Here is a 16,204-nt window from a genome sequence, read left to right as displayed (position 1 = left end):
TGCAGAAAATAATTATGTGCTGGGTGGAAAGCCAGCATTGCCTCGGCTCTGGGTTTAGTGAGCTAGCTTTTGCTAGGCTGCTGCACCCCACTACTCCTCCAACCCCCGGTGTTTCCAGGCAGGTCAGTATGGATCCAATCAGACCTTGCCTGTCTGCGCTGCTTTCCCTTCCCCATGCTCACCATCTTGCCTTTCCCTTCCCTTTTTGTACTCCCAATGAATGGCTGCCAGCCCCTGCCAGCTCTGCCTCTTAGAGCTGCCACTTTTGATTCCTGAAAGGCAGACAGGCGTGAATGAATGAGAGCCTAGCGGAGAGCAATCACTTGTTACAGCAAGTTTTCTTTCCCCCCATTTCTTCAGATACAGCACAAAGAATCCCTCTCTGCAGTCTGAGACGGTTCATTACAAGAGAGGGGTAAGCCAGCAATTCTCCCTGCCTTCCTTCAAGATTGATTTCTCGGACTGGAAGGATGATGAGGTAAGTCTTTTCTTAGTGCCCTCTGCTTTCCACAACTCCATTGCCCCAAAAGCACTTGTCTCCATGTAGTGTCACTGAAATGGAGCTGAAATATTCACACTCACAGCTGCTGTAGTGTGCTTTGTGGGTATGAGACAAACAGGGCCATGGGAAGAGCAGATATGAACGCTGCCTGGGAACTTGGCAGGTGGGTGAGGCAAACAGGAAAGAAAAGAAACCAAAAGCAGCGATTTCTAATATCACCGATCAGCTGGCATCCCAACAGCTGGCGTAGGAGGGAGACTGCAGAGATTGGCCCTGGAGCTGTTCCAAGAGGAACCTGCTGCTCTTCAGCCTTGTTCTTCCTGCCAGCCAAAGAGCTTATAGGAACAAATGTGCCCCTGCTCATTTGCTAAATATTTCCCAGTTACCTTGGCATAGAGTTGCTAGAAGCTCTGAAAAGGTCTGTCTTGATTTTTGTTTATTTTTTGCTGGTCCTCTAGACTGGATTCTAGTCCCCAAGATGGGGTGGATGCAAGACAATTCACTGGGGGGTGAGAAGAACTTCAGTAGTAAATGTATATCATTCATAAATCAGTACACATATATTAGGAGTGTGTGACCAAAATTGTTTTACTGATGGGAGTGAAAAATCAAAATAGCTTGGAGACCGCTGTTTTAAGAGTCCTGTTCTGTTTAAGGGCTGTGTCCTGCGTTATTAGCAAGCAGTACTGTGCTGCGGGGGGATATTCTCCTCTCCAGGGCAGATTCACTGGTGCATTAATACTGAATAATGGGATGCCTTCCTCCTTTTAGTTGAACCTATAACTGCAAACAGGCGAAGGCTTGTTTTTAATTAAGCTCTGTGGCTTTTGCTACATAGCAAGCTCTAAGGAGTCCTGTTAATTTTGGTATCTTTTCAAAATTCCAACCCAGGCAGTAACTCTCTGCTTCTCGAGCCTCTAGACTTTGGCCCAGGGGCTTCCCCTGCATGTTACACAGGGCAGGGAGGCCTTGGTCTTTGACCTCTCCTGTGTAACATTGCCCTAAGACATTCCTGATGCAGAGGAGCTGGTCTGTAGCTATTGATAATATATTTGTTCCTGCAGACCCCTCTGCCAGGTCAGAACTGATACAATGCTCCATTTCTGCTCCCAGGCCTGCATAAGGGCATTGAATATGTGGGTCCTGGTAGGAAAAGCTACCTTTTTTTTTTAAAAAAAAAAAAAAAAGTCATCTTTAATGTGTTTTGAAAAGCTTGAATAGCTATTGTCTTGAATTTACAGTTTTAACTAGAATCAGTCCCGTGCTTTAACAAATGCTGTGGTGGTTACCAAGAGCCTGCAGAGTCTGGTCTCCTGATGTCCTGGCTTCTCTGCCAATATATGATTTCACAAGTTCAGCCTACAAAAGCCTGGAAGAGCTGCTTTTCAACCCCTTCTGTCATCTGAGAGAGCTGAAAAGTAGGAGCTCAGATCCCTTTCTTCTTAAAGAAATTGAGAAACCTCATTTTCATTTTTGTTCCTGCCAGCAAGGTTTTAATTTGAGTACCAAAGCCATGTTCCTTTGATAGCTTAGAGGGAGAGATGCTGTGGAAAAGTAAGCTTCTAGTCCCCTTTGCTTGATTCTGCTGCATCCTCTGATCTGTTTCATGGGTTTTATGGGGGCTCTGGTTGTGGAGAAAACGTGGAACAAGCAGCGTGAATCAGAAGAGTTTCTTCTCCCATTTTGGCTGTGTTACTCTTTTTCCTCTTAAGTCCAGCAAAATGTTAAACCTTCCTAATTGTCCATTGAAATGCAGCACTTCTATCTGACAGCTGGCAGGGTGTTATCATTCAGCTGTGTACAATTTCATGCTTCAGATCGCTTTCCAACTTCATTGTTAGCGTTGTCAAAAAAAATTAATAAAGATTTCGTTCATATTTTTGCTCAGTGTAGTGCTCACATGTGATGCTGTTTTTGGCTGGCCAACAGAATGGAAAATAGTGTTACGTTGAGTTGTTATGCGGAAAAACTTTATAAAAACACAATTTACTTTGTTTTTGTAACATATTGGTTTGCTTGCAAGCTGTAGTGTAAGGCTTGTGTTATTTTCGGGTCCCTAAAAATGATTGTGAAATGGGCTCTTAAAGAGAATGTCTGAGAATGAAAAAGTTTATATCACAAAGCAACCACAATTGGTTGCTTTACTCTGATGTGACTTTCCCTTCAAGTGGGCAAAAAGGAACTTTTGTCTTACCGGAATAAATCAGAGCAGAAGGCAAAGCAAAGTCGTAAGCTGCTTTCAGCAGTGTTAATCGATTGTCCTTAGTGCATTTTATTTTTTTTTTTTCATTCTGGCATGCTAGAATAGTTCCAAAATGCAAAATAGAAAATAGTGGCTCTATGAATCTCTTCTAACAAGTACTGAGAGGCTCAATGAGACTTTTACGTTCTCTGTGTTTCTCTGCTGTTTTGGAAGGAGATTCTGGTAGTTTGAAGGAGGAAGAAAATTGTTACGCGATCTCAGGTTTGGAGACTAGCTGAGACAGCAAGGGTCAACCCGTAAGGTCTTCCAGCGCAGGCTTTCCATTTGAAACTGGATATGCACATTTGACCAGATGTGTGCATGTACAAAGCTTCCTAATGCAGCCAAGAATTGTTTCTAAAACAGGCACGTGCAGGTTATGTGTCTCAGGGCCACTCAGCTTCTGCAGCAATTAGCTTACAGCTACTGATAGCAGAATGGTAACCTCGGGATTTCCTCTTCTCCCACACGTCCCATGGAAGGCTGGCAAGTTCTTGTAGTCCAAAGCCCATGCGTGCAGCTCTTAGCAGAGGTGTAGGCACGTGGGTCATGAGCTACGGCACACTTGGTGCTGGATGCTAGGGTGTATCTGTCCCTGTGACCATCATCATTCACTTCAGGGTGAACATTTAGATTGCAGTTCATTAGAGGAGGAACCATTTTCAGCAATACTAAGGCTTGCAGTGAGGATTGCCTTGCGTCACATCCAGTATGGGTGTTTTGGGTTACTGTTTATGCCAAGATTATCCAAATAATTTATCTTTGGAGAGACTGGCTGGAGGAAATCGCACCACAAGTGGTGCTAGGGCATGGGGAAGGAGCAGGAGGCTCTAAAGCACTACTCGCATGCTGCCGTGGTGCTTTGAACTGAGTCTCAGTTTTCACAGGGAAACTGAAATCAGACTACCTGGAGCACCATGGTGAAATGACATCATCTCTCTGGGCAAGAGATAAGATGAGAAAACCACGTCAGTAGTTAACAAAAACCACCAGAAATCCAGTTCCTGAGCCTCTCCATTCCTGGCTTAGGACAGTGCTTGTAAGGTTGCATTTTTCTGCTGTGTTTAAGATCACAAGGAGCTTTTGAAGTGCTTAATAAAGTGCAAGGCAAAGGAAGAAATTGAGCCTGTTTTCCTTGCACTCAAGTGAGATCTTAAATCTTCACTCTTGTCCATCAGAAGGCCAAGGATCTGAATTTGCTAACATGCCAAGAGATGGAGGTCAGTGCTGTTTCTTTAAAATGTGTGAGCTTGAAGTTCTTGAAGATTCAGAAAGAATGTCATGTAGGAGTGTTTTTTTGTTTGTTTTTTAGTGTAGAGAGCATAATGTGTACTGCTGTTCTATTTTGAGCAACTTGTCCAGCTACAAAGCATACAGGAGATTTTTAGGATATATGAACTAGTAAAAAAGTTCAGACTGAGATCCTTTGCTTTGCTAGCTGCTGTTGGTGCTTAGTGTCATCTCCCTAGCGGACTTCCTTCAAAAGCTGTTGGCTGAGTTTCACATCCTCCTGCTCTATCAGGAGTTCAGTGTGTTCCTTTGATACCAGGGATTGTAGGCCCATCAGAAACGGTTACTTCATCAATAATAATGGGAAAGTTTCTGAGCTGTAGTGTTTGCCGAAGTAGTGCCTGCTGAAGTCTCGTCATCTCAGAGGCCCTGCTGGCATGGCCAGGACAGTAGTGCAGCCTCACAGCCTTTGGTGGGAGAAGCCCCAGGCTTCTGCTGCACCAGGCTGCTGCTCTTGTAGGTCAGAGCTTGATGTCCTGTAACTTCATTCGTCTGACACTAACACTATTGCAAGTCTTCAGCCTGGTGTGAATTGTCCAAACTCATCTTGGTTCTTTTCCCTCAGCTGAACTTTGACTTGGACCGCGGTGTGTTTCCTGTGGTCATCAGAGCGGTGGTGGATGAAGGGGACGGTAAGCTTCGCTTGTTCTCACTCAGTCTTCTTCTGGCTGTCCTGCACGTTACGTGACCCTTCAGGGAAGGCAACATTCTCCAACAGTGAAAACATTTTACGAACAGCAAAGGTTTGGGTAGCTTTTCCAGAATAAAAATTCCCCTTAAATCCCACTTAATTAAAAGGGTCTGTCTAACCATAGAATCTTACATAAAAACATAGTTTTAAAGAAAACTTCCATTTTTGACAGGAAAAATGTCCAGCTAGTTAGTGTTGGAATAGTGTTTAGGAGACCTAGGGTTAGGTCCTAGCTCTGCCACCATCGCCCAGCCCAAACTGGAAGAAATGACTCCCTCTCTCTGAGTTTTACGTTTGTAGAATTGTAACGCAAGGGTGGAGTTGGTTCTCCCCCTGTGAGGTGTAAGTTATCGTTGTAAAAGCTCTAGCTCGTTGTGGGGTTGGGGAGCCTTCCGGTAGGAAAGGTCAGAGAAGAAGAAAGGTCCTTTAAAATCCTCAGGCCAATGTTCAACCAAATACAGTTCAACAGTTTAAAATTCTCTTTTTTTTTTTTTTTTTTTTTTTCCCAAAGGAAGCTGAATGATTACAATAAAGGTGCATAACCTTTGATGGGAAATAATATTGCTGAAAACTTTTGAAGCACGCAGCCCTTTTAGAGAGGAATGGCCAGCAAATGTTTAGATTGTTAATTACCTCGCACAGTATTTTCCTTAGGGTGTGCTTTTGGGCTCTGTGTGTTTGCACTCATTCTGAGCATTGGCAATGAAAGGAGCACAAGAAAGTCCTATTTTCCCTAAAATTGGTGGCTGTTGTGGTCAGCAGGACCAGCATTTCACTTCTGCTTTTGCAACTTTTTGTACAAAATTTAAGAAAAACAAGAAAGGGAAAAATCCACTGTTGATTGTATTATTTATTGCAATTACTGTGCTCTGTTTCTTATGTGAAAGTGACCAGAAATGAACTGCATTATTCTACAGTCCTCTGAGCAAAGTGAAACAGCTGGATGAACCAATTTAAAGTGTGACTAACAAAGCATAGTGCAACATAAAAGATTACTTTTAAAATGCATCTATTTTTAGTGATTCCAGGCACTGCTAATAATACTGACATACATATATACATATATTTCTTGATCATAGATATAAAACACCTTCCACTGTTTGTTGAGCTTTTGCCAACATATTTGTACTTTTTTATGGTGGGCAATTCTAGAAAGACCAAAAATAGAACAGGAGGCAGCATGGGAAGCATACATTTATGAACATACCATGTCTGCTCTAAGCCAATAGTGTTCTGTCATCTATTTTAATAACCTGGAAAGGCAACTGCTTTTAAATCCTCTCCTGGAAAGAATATCAACACAAAAATATGTGACGCTCGAGTGAGATAGGAGGAAATTGTTGTGTACTCTGGCTCTTTTTAAACTGGTGAGACTGGAACAAGCTGGCCTTGTGTGTTTGGAGTACCTTGAAAATTACAGCCAGCCTGTAACTACTTGTGTTAAATAAATTTGAATGGCAAATTAAAACAGCAGTCAGCAAGATGTTGGTTTGGACTGAATTCTGACAGAAGATGTTTGCGTTCCTTGAAGCTGAGCTTGTAATATTATCACTCTCCATTCCTGGCAGTGGAATTGCTCTCAGTGAAAGGTACAGAAATCCTTAATGGAGGGAAGGTGCCATGCAGCTCCAGCTGTATGCATTGCTTGAGTGAGCAGGATATGAAGGGAAGCGTTATCTCTTATCTCTTCTTCACTATTCAGTCTGCAGTCAGGGTCCCAAATTCCATGTACTGAGTGAGCTAGGACAGACTAGCTCATGGCTGGCAGGGAGGGAGCATGCAGCTGAATTCCCAGCTTTAGCCCTATTTTCTATGTGCCATTACGTTCCTGATTGCACCCTAATTGCTATGACTGTTCTTGCAGTAAATTATCTGCAGGCTTGGACTCTTACCCCATGTTCTGCTGTTTCCACAGCCTCAGTGCCAGAATCCGGTGAATGGTTGCCCTTGTTGCCTCTGCTGTTCTGGGGGCCCAAAAGAAGCTAAGAAGCTCCCATCCCTTTTAGGCATCACGAGGCATTTCCTTCAGCTGTTACCTTCCCGGCACAGACCTCATAGCAGCATACGTACGCTCTTCTGCGTGTGCTGAGCACAGGTTCCCCTAGGCCCGGGTGGGGCAAGGTGGTGACATACCTTTCCCTCCTTCAGTCGCTCCTCTAAGACCTCTGCCTCCCATTCCCATACGATGAGTCTGAATGTAGTTAGGCAAAAGATTCAGATCAGCTGGAGCTAAACAGAACTTCAGAGTCTTCAGCCAGGGAAGTCGGGATTGTGCCTTGGTTTCCCCTACTTGGCTCCTGTGTTTCCTTGTGTTTTTATCTGCAGAGGGTGCCACGAATGCAGTCCAGAAACCTCTGACAGCCCCTTCTGAATGCTGTTGTATCAAGAGGGGCCTCAAGGTTAGAAGAGGGAAGGCAGGATGTATGTCACTGGGGAATAAATCAGATAACTGGACAGAGGTGTTTTCCTGTCCAAAAATGATATGAGAAATAAAGGTTTTACAAGCATGTAGGATTAGGTGGTAATAAAGTGGTGTGTACCAGGGCTGGAAGGGCTGCCAGCTGCTGTTACACCAGATGGATTTATTCATCTCTGTGACATATTCAGGTAATTAAAAACAGGAATACGAGGGAGGAGCAGAACCCCACTAAGCTTTGTTTTACTTTCCCTTTCCACCCTCTGGAAACAAAGTGGTGTAGTCTGTAGCACCAATATAACCAAGGCAGGTAGATGAAGGCCATGTCTGTGCAGGGCCCACCACAGTCCCGCTGGGTTTTGTTGTCGCTCAGGACTGTGAGGTGAACCAAACTGAAGGCGAGGTTCTGGGTTGGGGGAGAGGCACTCCTGGTGTGGCCTCACCAGTGCTGAGTAGAGGGGAAGGCCTCCCTTGGCCTTCTGGCGATCCCTCACCTTGCAGCCAAGAACACCATTAGCCGTCTCGGCAGCAAGGGCGTGCGGCTGGCGCACGTTCACCTCGGTGTCCACCAGGACTCCCAGGGCCTTTTCTGTCAAGCTGCTTTCCAGCTGGTGTTCCTCCCCAGGTGCAGGACTCTGCACTTCTCCTTGTGGAACTTCCGAAGACTTTTGTCAGCCATTTCTCCAGCCTGCTGAAGTCCGTCTGGATGGCAGCGTGAGCCTTCGGTGACCCAGCCACTCTGTTTTGTGTTGTCTGCGAATTTACAGAGGGTGCACTCTGCCCCATCATCCCAGTCATTAATAAAGACGTTAAAAGGACTGGATACACCCTGGAGTACTCTAATCATTACTGGCCTCCAGCTAGACTTCGTGCTGCTGAGCCCTGCTCCCTGGGTCTGGATGTTCAGCCGATTTTTGATCCACCTCACTGCCCATCCAGCCCGTACTTCAGCAGCTTCTCTCTGAGGGTCTTATGGGGAACAGTGTCAAAGGCCTTACTGACATCCAGGAAGATAATATCCACTGTTCTCCCCTCGTCCATCAGGCAGGTCATTTGTTATAGAAGCTTATCAGGTTGCTTAGGCATGAATTCCCCTTGGTGAATCCATGCTGACTGCTCCTGAGGCCTTTCTTCTCCTTCGTGTGCCTGGAAATAGTTTCCAGGATTAGTTGTTCCATCACCTTCCCAGGGATCGTGGTGAGGCTGACCCAGATGTAGTTCCCCAGGTCCTCCTTCTTTTAAACTGCTAGAGGAGATGAGGATGCAATAGGTGGCAGTTTAGTCCATTTTAGTAAATAGACTAAAATTCAGCTCATGGTGGCGTCACGCTTGTGTTGTTTTCAAGGCTTAACCAGGACTGTTCTCTCTTTGCAGTGGTGGTTGAGGTGACAGGTCACGCCCATGTTCTTCTGGCTGCATTTGAAAAGGTAAATGAGTTCTTTTCCCTCTGTCCATGTAATTGTGTATGTAAACCTTTCCACGGGTCATTAGTTTGTATTTATATACCACTTAGCACAATGGAGTCCTGGCCTGTGACTGGGGTTCCTGAGTGCTATTGTAGTACAAATAATTGCTTGCAGCAACTGCTGTGCAGCCTGTAATTACCATCTGTACCTGAGCTGGTCAGTCAGCTGACTGTAGCTGGTGTTTCCTGTGTGTGGGGAGAGGGTGTGCCTTGGTGTCTGTGATGTTTGAGAGCAGCAAGTGTTGACCAAGGCTGCTACCATGCAGTTTACCAGTGCCTTGTGATCAGTTTGCAAAACTGGATCTGCTGTATCCAGAGCCTGTTGCACCATCGTTTGGCATTAGTTTACAAGTAGGACCAAGCCCTTTTAAGGAGTTAGGTTACATCCTGCATAAAGACTTAGAACTCTACTGCTTTTCAGTGGCATGTTTATACGTAGCAGACGGCCACCTATATGGTGAGGCTAAGCACAGGCAGTGATAAATAAATGTCTCTTCCCATGGTACCTGGACCATACAAACAGTTAAAAGATCCATACCCACTCCATATTGTCTTTGGGGTAATACTGCAGACACGTGTCCTGGGCAAGTGACACATGTAGTGACATCCTAAGATGAGGCAAGAGATGCTGGAGCAGAGTTGGGCATGTAGAGGGATGCAGCATCAATGCTCTGGTGGTAGGAACTCTGCACTTCTAGGCTGGCACGTGGGCTGACTTCTCCTCGGTCTGCTTGGTTCCTGCCATGTCCAGGAGTAAGTTGCCAGGTCTTAATCCTGCTCCTCCTAGGTGGATAGTGTGGATGGTGACAAGCTGAGTCAGAAGGCCTGGGAAGCACAGTCAGTCCTCAGGAAGCCCTGTGGTTGGGAGATGCTCTGAGTGTTCCAGTCACTCTTTTTATGGACTTAGTATGTGTTGAACTTGCTCCAGAAAATTAGGGATTTGTGAGAAATGAGATGGGCAGCTGCTGCACCCCTGGAAGCAGGGCAGGGTTGTTGTTCTTCTAGTTGCCTCATCCACCTGATACCAAATAACGAACACTCTGGAATCCCTCACTCATTGTTCAGCAGCACCTGGGAGAGGACGGTGTGGGCAGCAGGCACTGGCCAAGCCTGTAGAGTTTGGAACCCCCTTGGTGGAACAGCACTGTAGACGGAGACCTCCTAGCCTTGCAAAAGGAATGGTCAGCCATTGCTGAGAAAACAAAAGCAGATGAGACCGTGAGCTTCCTGCATGTTGCAACCTGATTTTGAAGCATTCCATGTGTGTTTACCTTCCCCATCTGTGAGGCTCACCTGTGTTCCTATGGCTGCTGCCTTGAGAGATTTTTGGTTGTAGCTACGTTCAGATTGTTCTAGATCTAGTAATGCAAGTATGGTTTTTACTTATACGGAGTGTGTCTAATTGTTGTTTTCCATGTATCCAAACCTAGTGCTGCTGCAGTAAGCCCAGCCTCTATGGTCAGGGAGCAGAGCCCTCCCTTGGGCTTGGATTTGTCCCAGCTTCCCCTTGTAGCATCCCATGGCCAGCACTCGATAATCGTGCCTTACAGAAATATCCTCCCCTGAGGCATCTTCCAGTGGAGCACGTCTAGTCCCCACAGCTGTGAAAAATAGCACCTAGGCCGTGACTGATACGAGTAGGTGCCACGTTTACCTGTGCATGTTAAACATGCAGGAGGTTGTTAGAGCTGTTGTGATGTTTTCCAGTTCAGTAATGTTTTCAGTCCCAGACAGCTGTAAACCCTGAGCAAACAGTAACGCAGCTGGCTCTGGGGGAGGAAAACAGTGCCAATCCCTGCAGAGTGGTCTGGTGAGTATTGGGAATGTATTAATATGAGGGCAAAAGTGAAGCTTTGGAAACTTCTGACTCATGAGCTTGGAAAGTGGCTTGAACTGCTCCAGCTCTGCAAGAAGGGTTTCAAGGATTATAGCTAACTCCATGTACCATGCAGAGCTTCTGAGCTCTCTGGATACACAGAGATGATGGCAAATGTCCCTTTGTGTTCAGAGAGCTGAACAAAGATACCACAAAACGGAACCAACTAAAGCTGGTCAGGCCATTCCCTCAGTGCTGTCTTATCGAGTGTCCAGGTCTGAACTCAAGGAATGAAACTGCTTCCCTTCTTTTTCCAGTCTGTGTGCTGTGAGAGGGAGATGCTGTCCAGTGGGGCCAATTCTTGTGTCTGATCTTTCAGCTGAATGCTAAAAACAAGATCCAAATCTTTGTTTTTATTAAAGGTCAGAGGGCAAAGTGCTTTGCCCTTTGAGTTCTTTCTCTTCCCTGCTTCATTAAAATGTATTCCCCATCCTTAGAGTAAATGCAGCTTTTGAAGTGTCGGTACGTAAATCCAGAGGAGGTTCTTGCTAATAAGCACTGCTCCTGATTGCTAGAGCATTCTCAGAACTGATAGACCAGCAGACCTTGGGAACTTGCTATTCGTGTGCATCTTTAAGAGCGGAATAGTAACCTTGACACTGGCCTCGTAGGTCTCTCAAAGGCAGAAACTTGGCACGTGACACTTTGTGTTTGCCTGGAGAACATGACTGTTTTGTCTTTGGGGTAATGTTGTCTCTTTCTTCTGAAACAAATTCAGCAAACAGATGCATGTCTGCAACTGTTCACAGCAGCAGGACCTGCTGGAGTTTCCCCTGAATCTCCTTCCCTGCTCTCAGTGCTCTGGGGGAAGAGTTAGTTTGATTGGGTTTACTTGGCCCATGTGGATGATGGAGAAAATAGAAGCAGCACACCTCCTAACACCAGGTGTGTGCTGGATTGTTCCAGCTGTGCCTGCTGCCACTGAGCAAATGAAATGCCAGAGGTGGTCACTGCATCGCTGAAGGTGGAGATGTGGAACACTTGTTTTAGACTGCACCTAGTGGACAAGTCTTCTGCTCAGCCTCGTGCCACCCCCGGCTTTCTTGGGGCTCTGGCCTCAAGAATGGCTCTGACTCCAGATGTTATCTAGGGTGTTAACAAATATCTCCTGCCAAATGTTGCTGGACTTGTTGAAGAAGCGTTCGCACCCAGCTGAACTGCTTGTAACCTGAAAAACATCCAGCGTGCCAGGGGATTTTTGTGTATGCTCCAGCCCACTGCAGCCAGGTTTAACTTGAGCCAAGTCCACCTAGCTCCACGCTGGACCGGACCAGGAGCACGCCGACGTCCCCTTCCACTGCCTGCTAGTCAGGTTGTCCTGGTTAGATGCATGTGCCACCCTTCCCTTAGCTAGCAGGCAGTTTTGGTCATGAGTCTGTCTTAATTTGTACACTGTTTAATGCATTTCTTTCTTTTTTCCTCCCAGCACGTCGATGGCAGTTTCTCTGTGAAGCCATTAAAGCAGAAGCAGATCGTAAGTACCTGTTGCCGGTTAAAGGCATTTACTGGTGTCCCGCAGGTACACAGCTGTACCCAACGGGAGGCTTTGATGTTAGTTCACCAAGAGCCTGAGATCTCTGCTGGTTAGCTCTGATAACACAAGCAAAGGCAGCGAGCTGCTGCCTAACGTTAGGCCAGATGTCGTGCAGCTGGGTGTGTTGGGGAACAAATACAGCAGCACGGGACTGGCTGAGCAGTTGTGTGGGTCTCTTTGTCCTTCTCCGGGAGTCAGGCACTATGTATAGATCCAGCCTTCCATAAACGTTCCTGCCTTGCATGTGTTTGTTGCTTGAACACAGAACTGGCGGAGCCCCGCTAGTTGTAGCACAGAATGTTTCCATCTCCACATAGGTGCGCGTAAATTAGGTTTGCATAAGTGAGTTTAAGCGCTGTGTGCGTTAGTAACGCTAAGCACATCTGTCCGCGCTGCCTGGTCACTTTAGGTTCTGTGCGTGGTGCTGTGGAAGGATATCTTTTACCCTGTGTCCTACCTGGAGGCAGAAAACTGCTAGATTTCCACATGCACGTACGTTAAGGTACTGGGGGATCTTGTGTATGGCTTCCACCCACGCAAGCTTCCTTTTTGTGTCCATAGCATCTTTGGAGATGTCCCAAGGGACTGAGGCACACGTTATAAGGGCAGAAGGGAGGCTGGCAAACAGGAGAACGTTAGGGTTCCAGAGCCCTCTTTAGCCCAGCCCAGTGTGGTGTGATGCACAGAAGCTGTGCAAAGCCTTACCAAGCCTGTAATTGCACGCTGGCTTGCCCAGAGTGCCATACATAAGCAACTGCAGACTGCTAAGAGTTAAGCTTCTGAAAGGAAACTTGGTAGTGATTCTGCTGCAAGGATCAAATTGAAATGTCTTGGAGAAGGAGAAGAGAGAATGTGAAAGATAGGAGTGAGCTGGTCAAGTGTGTCTGGGAGACACGCTGATTCCTGAAGAACTCTCTTAAATAGCCTGACAGCTTCAGTGCGCATCTTGCGTTTGTATGAAGGATGATGTTCCTCAGGTTAGGTCAGCTCAAGCTGATGTGAATCTGGTGCATTGGCCTTAAGAGGCAGGAATTCAGCAGATCGTGTTGTGCTGATAGCAGTGGGATCTCTGGTGGTCGGTTGTTCTCACAGAGCAGTGCTTCATTTAAAACTTGGCTGAGGTGAGAGGACTTCCAGTACCTGACCAGCTTCCTCCCACCCACCGTTCCTGCGCCTGTCAGTAGTGATCCTTTTCATTGCTGGAGCTCTTGTCACGTCTGAGAATTACTCACTAGATTTGTCTGGATTCTTCCCACACCCTGTGATTACTTCTGTGCTGCTTGGAAACTTGGCTGTTCCCATCCTGCTGCTGTGACCTCCATCCTCACGGCAGTACACACACCGTGCCGTGGCCTCCTTTTCATCGCTGTTCCTGAGCACACGGTGTTTGCGTTGTCATGCAGGAGGGGTAATCACGGATAAGGTTAGATTTGTGCTTCATGCTGCAGAAATACGTTCTTGCGTTGTCTGTTTCTCCTCCACTCCCCAAACTTTACACTCTGAAGCTCCTCATCTTCTCCAGTTTTGCCTCCAGGCATAGTTCAGTTCCTGGCTTTTTGGTGCTCCCTCCTCTTCCTCAGGCACTTCTACAGTACTTTGGACTACCGTGTTTTCAAAAACTAGCTCCCAGTGTGGATGAGCTGACAGACAGTCTTCCCTTTTGTTCTCTAAAAATCGTTTTGCTCTGTCTTCTGGTTGCCCTTTTTGTTCCAGCACGTTATCTTGTCCGATGACTGTTAGGATGAGCAGTCCCTTTCCTGATGCAGATGCAAACCAGCTGCCTTGAAGCAGCAGCTGTGAGTGGCTTTCTGTCTGCAGAACCTGTCTTGCAAACTGCTTTCAGATAAAAGTTCTAAGCTGTGTTGAAAATGGGTGCTTACGGAGTTGGTGTTGGGGGCAGAAGGTGCAAACTTCTTGCCCTTGACAGTTTGTTATAGTTTGGAATAAATGTTACGTACGACAGGAAGCCGCGTGGTTCGGTCTCCCTGGCCAGAACTGCACAAATCAGGGTCCCTGCAGCCAGTGCTGTGCTGCAGCCCCACTGTGAGCTGCTCAGCTTGCTTGCTGTGGGGTGAGAGCCTCAAGGGTGTGGGGAGATGGGAGGGCAATGTGAAATGTATCAGACGATGGGCTGTGGTTTTCAGTCAGCCACCGTCAGCGGTTACATGACTGGAAGACAAGCTGGAAGAACAGGGAGCTGCTTGGTTTTCCTTTGAGTCCTCTCCAAAAAAAAAAAAAAAAAAAAGAAAGATGGGGGGGGAAAAAAAGCCCCAGGCTCCCTGTTCTGGAATTTCGATAGAGAGAGTGTTTTTTTCTCAGAGCAGACAGATCTCCCTGTCGCGGGCCTTTGGGAGGGTGAATCGCTACTGCTTGCCAGAGGACATTTTTCATCCTTGACCTTTGGAGCTGGAAGTCAGCAATCTTTCAGGCCATCCACACGGGCTGCCCGTGTGTTGCTGCTCTTTTACCCGGCTCTTGGGCTGTGCCCTGGAACTTGCGTTGCACTGAGGCATCTGTCTCAGGAAGGTGCCCGGTGAGGCCACCAGGGTGGCACCCCCAGCCTCGCTGCAGGGTGCGTGCTGAGGGGTGATCCCTTCGCCCTTAGGTGTGTGCCGTGTTTCTGCTTTGTGTTCGCCGTGAGCTGCTAATGAATGATGGCTAGGATTTCTCTCATCTAAATTAAATGGCCTTTCGGTACCAAGAAGGCCATTAAGTGCCTTGATTAGACGCTTTCTGATGAACTCAGGGATGAGTCATTTGCTCTAAGATGTCCCAGGTCAGAAAAGAGCCACCAAATGGTATCAGTTACTCACGCATATAAAAGCTGCGTGCAGCAGGTCACTGTCTGTCTCACAGCGCTGTGCAGACAGTCGCAGCCTGTCCTTCAGACTCACTCGTGCCCAGTGAAAGCAATATTAGCCCTTGCTGTCCAGGCCTTATCCCAGTGCTGGCGGTGAGTTACTGGCTGCTCCAGCCTGATGTCTGTTCTGAGCCCTCTGCTCCTCAGCACCTAACTTGGCTTTGTCGCAGCATAGTTCCTGGCTAGGTCCCACGTGTTGGTGACAGTCAGAGGTGGTTCAGAAAGGAGTCCACACAGCATGCAGAGGCAGGTTTGGAGTGGGAACATCCAAAAAAGCCTTCTGAAGGGCGAGCTTGTGTGCCCTGCTGGCAAAGGCTGCCCAGCTCTGTGCAGCAGAGCAGTGTGATGCCAGCCCTACCTTCCTCACGCTTTCTTCTGCTCAGAGACAAACACTGCATTCATGAGCTGACGAAAAGCAGCTTGTTTATCTTGCCTTATTTTCTTTAATGACAGTACTTACATGTCTGTGAGCTCTCTGAATCGGTGCTGGATTGTCGTGCACGCTAATGCCCCGTGTGCTCCATTCTCCATTTAGCACTCCGGACTTCCCAAATGGAGGGCTGTCCTGCTGGAAGTGCTCTCCAGGGAAGTTCCCACCCTACCACAACATGGTTAGCTGACTCCTGCAGTGAAACAGTGTGTGCTTGTCTGTCCTTACTGGCAGAGCATGTCCTTCCCACTCAGTGTTTGGTTGTGGGTACTTTTTTTTTCCCTTGGCAGTTTGTAAAATGTACTGCTTCTATGTTCTCTCCTATGGCTTTTAAAATAGAAGAACTCTTGCTAGAAGAACACACAGTACCACTGAAACGAGTGTAGCATCTGCACCCGTAAGAGCACAGAGCAGTGGTATGGAGTGTATGTTGGGAGTAATCCATCTGTATAACACTGAAAACGCTTCCCCATCGCTGCTTTTCTTTTGCCTTCCCCTCCTTGCCATTGCCAGGATTCCCAGGTGCCTTCTGCATGCATTGATCTCTAAAGCTCTTTGGGAGCAGGAAGCAGCAGCTAATGAGCTTGACTGCTTTGATCTCTCAGCCAAGATCAGTTATAATGTATGTACCAACCTGTTTAAAAAAAAAAATAGAACAGGATTGAATACAAACAGATGGAATAGCAGAAAAACACGACCTGGACTTGGCCAGTGGCTCCCGTGTGCCTCAGCTGAGGCTGTATATAGCAACAGAAGCCTTTGGGAGGATGGCGTGGTGCAGGATGCGTTGGAGAAGCGAGAAGGTGAAGGACTGCGTTGTGCAGTATCACCTGCTCCTCCTTATTCACCCCTGTTTGTTTTACTGCTTTAAAACCTATAGCTCTGACTACAAAGGTCT

At 46.9% G+C, this 16,204-nt stretch overlaps 1 protein-coding gene across 4 annotated transcripts in view; it reads left to right on the top strand.

The window, feature by feature from the left end:
* Positions 1-16,204, top strand: part of MGRN1 (mahogunin ring finger 1) — a 54,122-nt gene that overhangs the window by 25,820 nt on the left and 12,098 nt on the right. For all 4 annotated transcript variants that reach the window (XM_035339384.1, XM_035339385.1, XM_035339387.1 and 1 more), the window contains exons 5-8: positions 361-478; positions 4,600-4,666; positions 8,516-8,568; positions 11,909-11,956. In XM_035339384.1, the coding sequence (XP_035195275.1) occupies positions 361-478; positions 4,600-4,666; positions 8,516-8,568; positions 11,909-11,956 (286 nt within the window). The remainder of the gene's footprint in view (positions 1-360; positions 479-4,599; positions 4,667-8,515; positions 8,569-11,908; positions 11,957-16,204) is intronic.

Source organism: Oxyura jamaicensis, chromosome 14, assembly GCF_011077185.1.
Source record: "Oxyura jamaicensis isolate SHBP4307 breed ruddy duck chromosome 14, BPBGC_Ojam_1.0, whole genome shotgun sequence".
Lineage (NCBI taxonomy): Eukaryota > Metazoa > Chordata > Aves > Anseriformes > Anatidae > Oxyura > Oxyura jamaicensis.
Note: the sequence above shows the minus strand (reverse complement) of the source record. Positions and strands in the feature narration are given on the sequence as shown.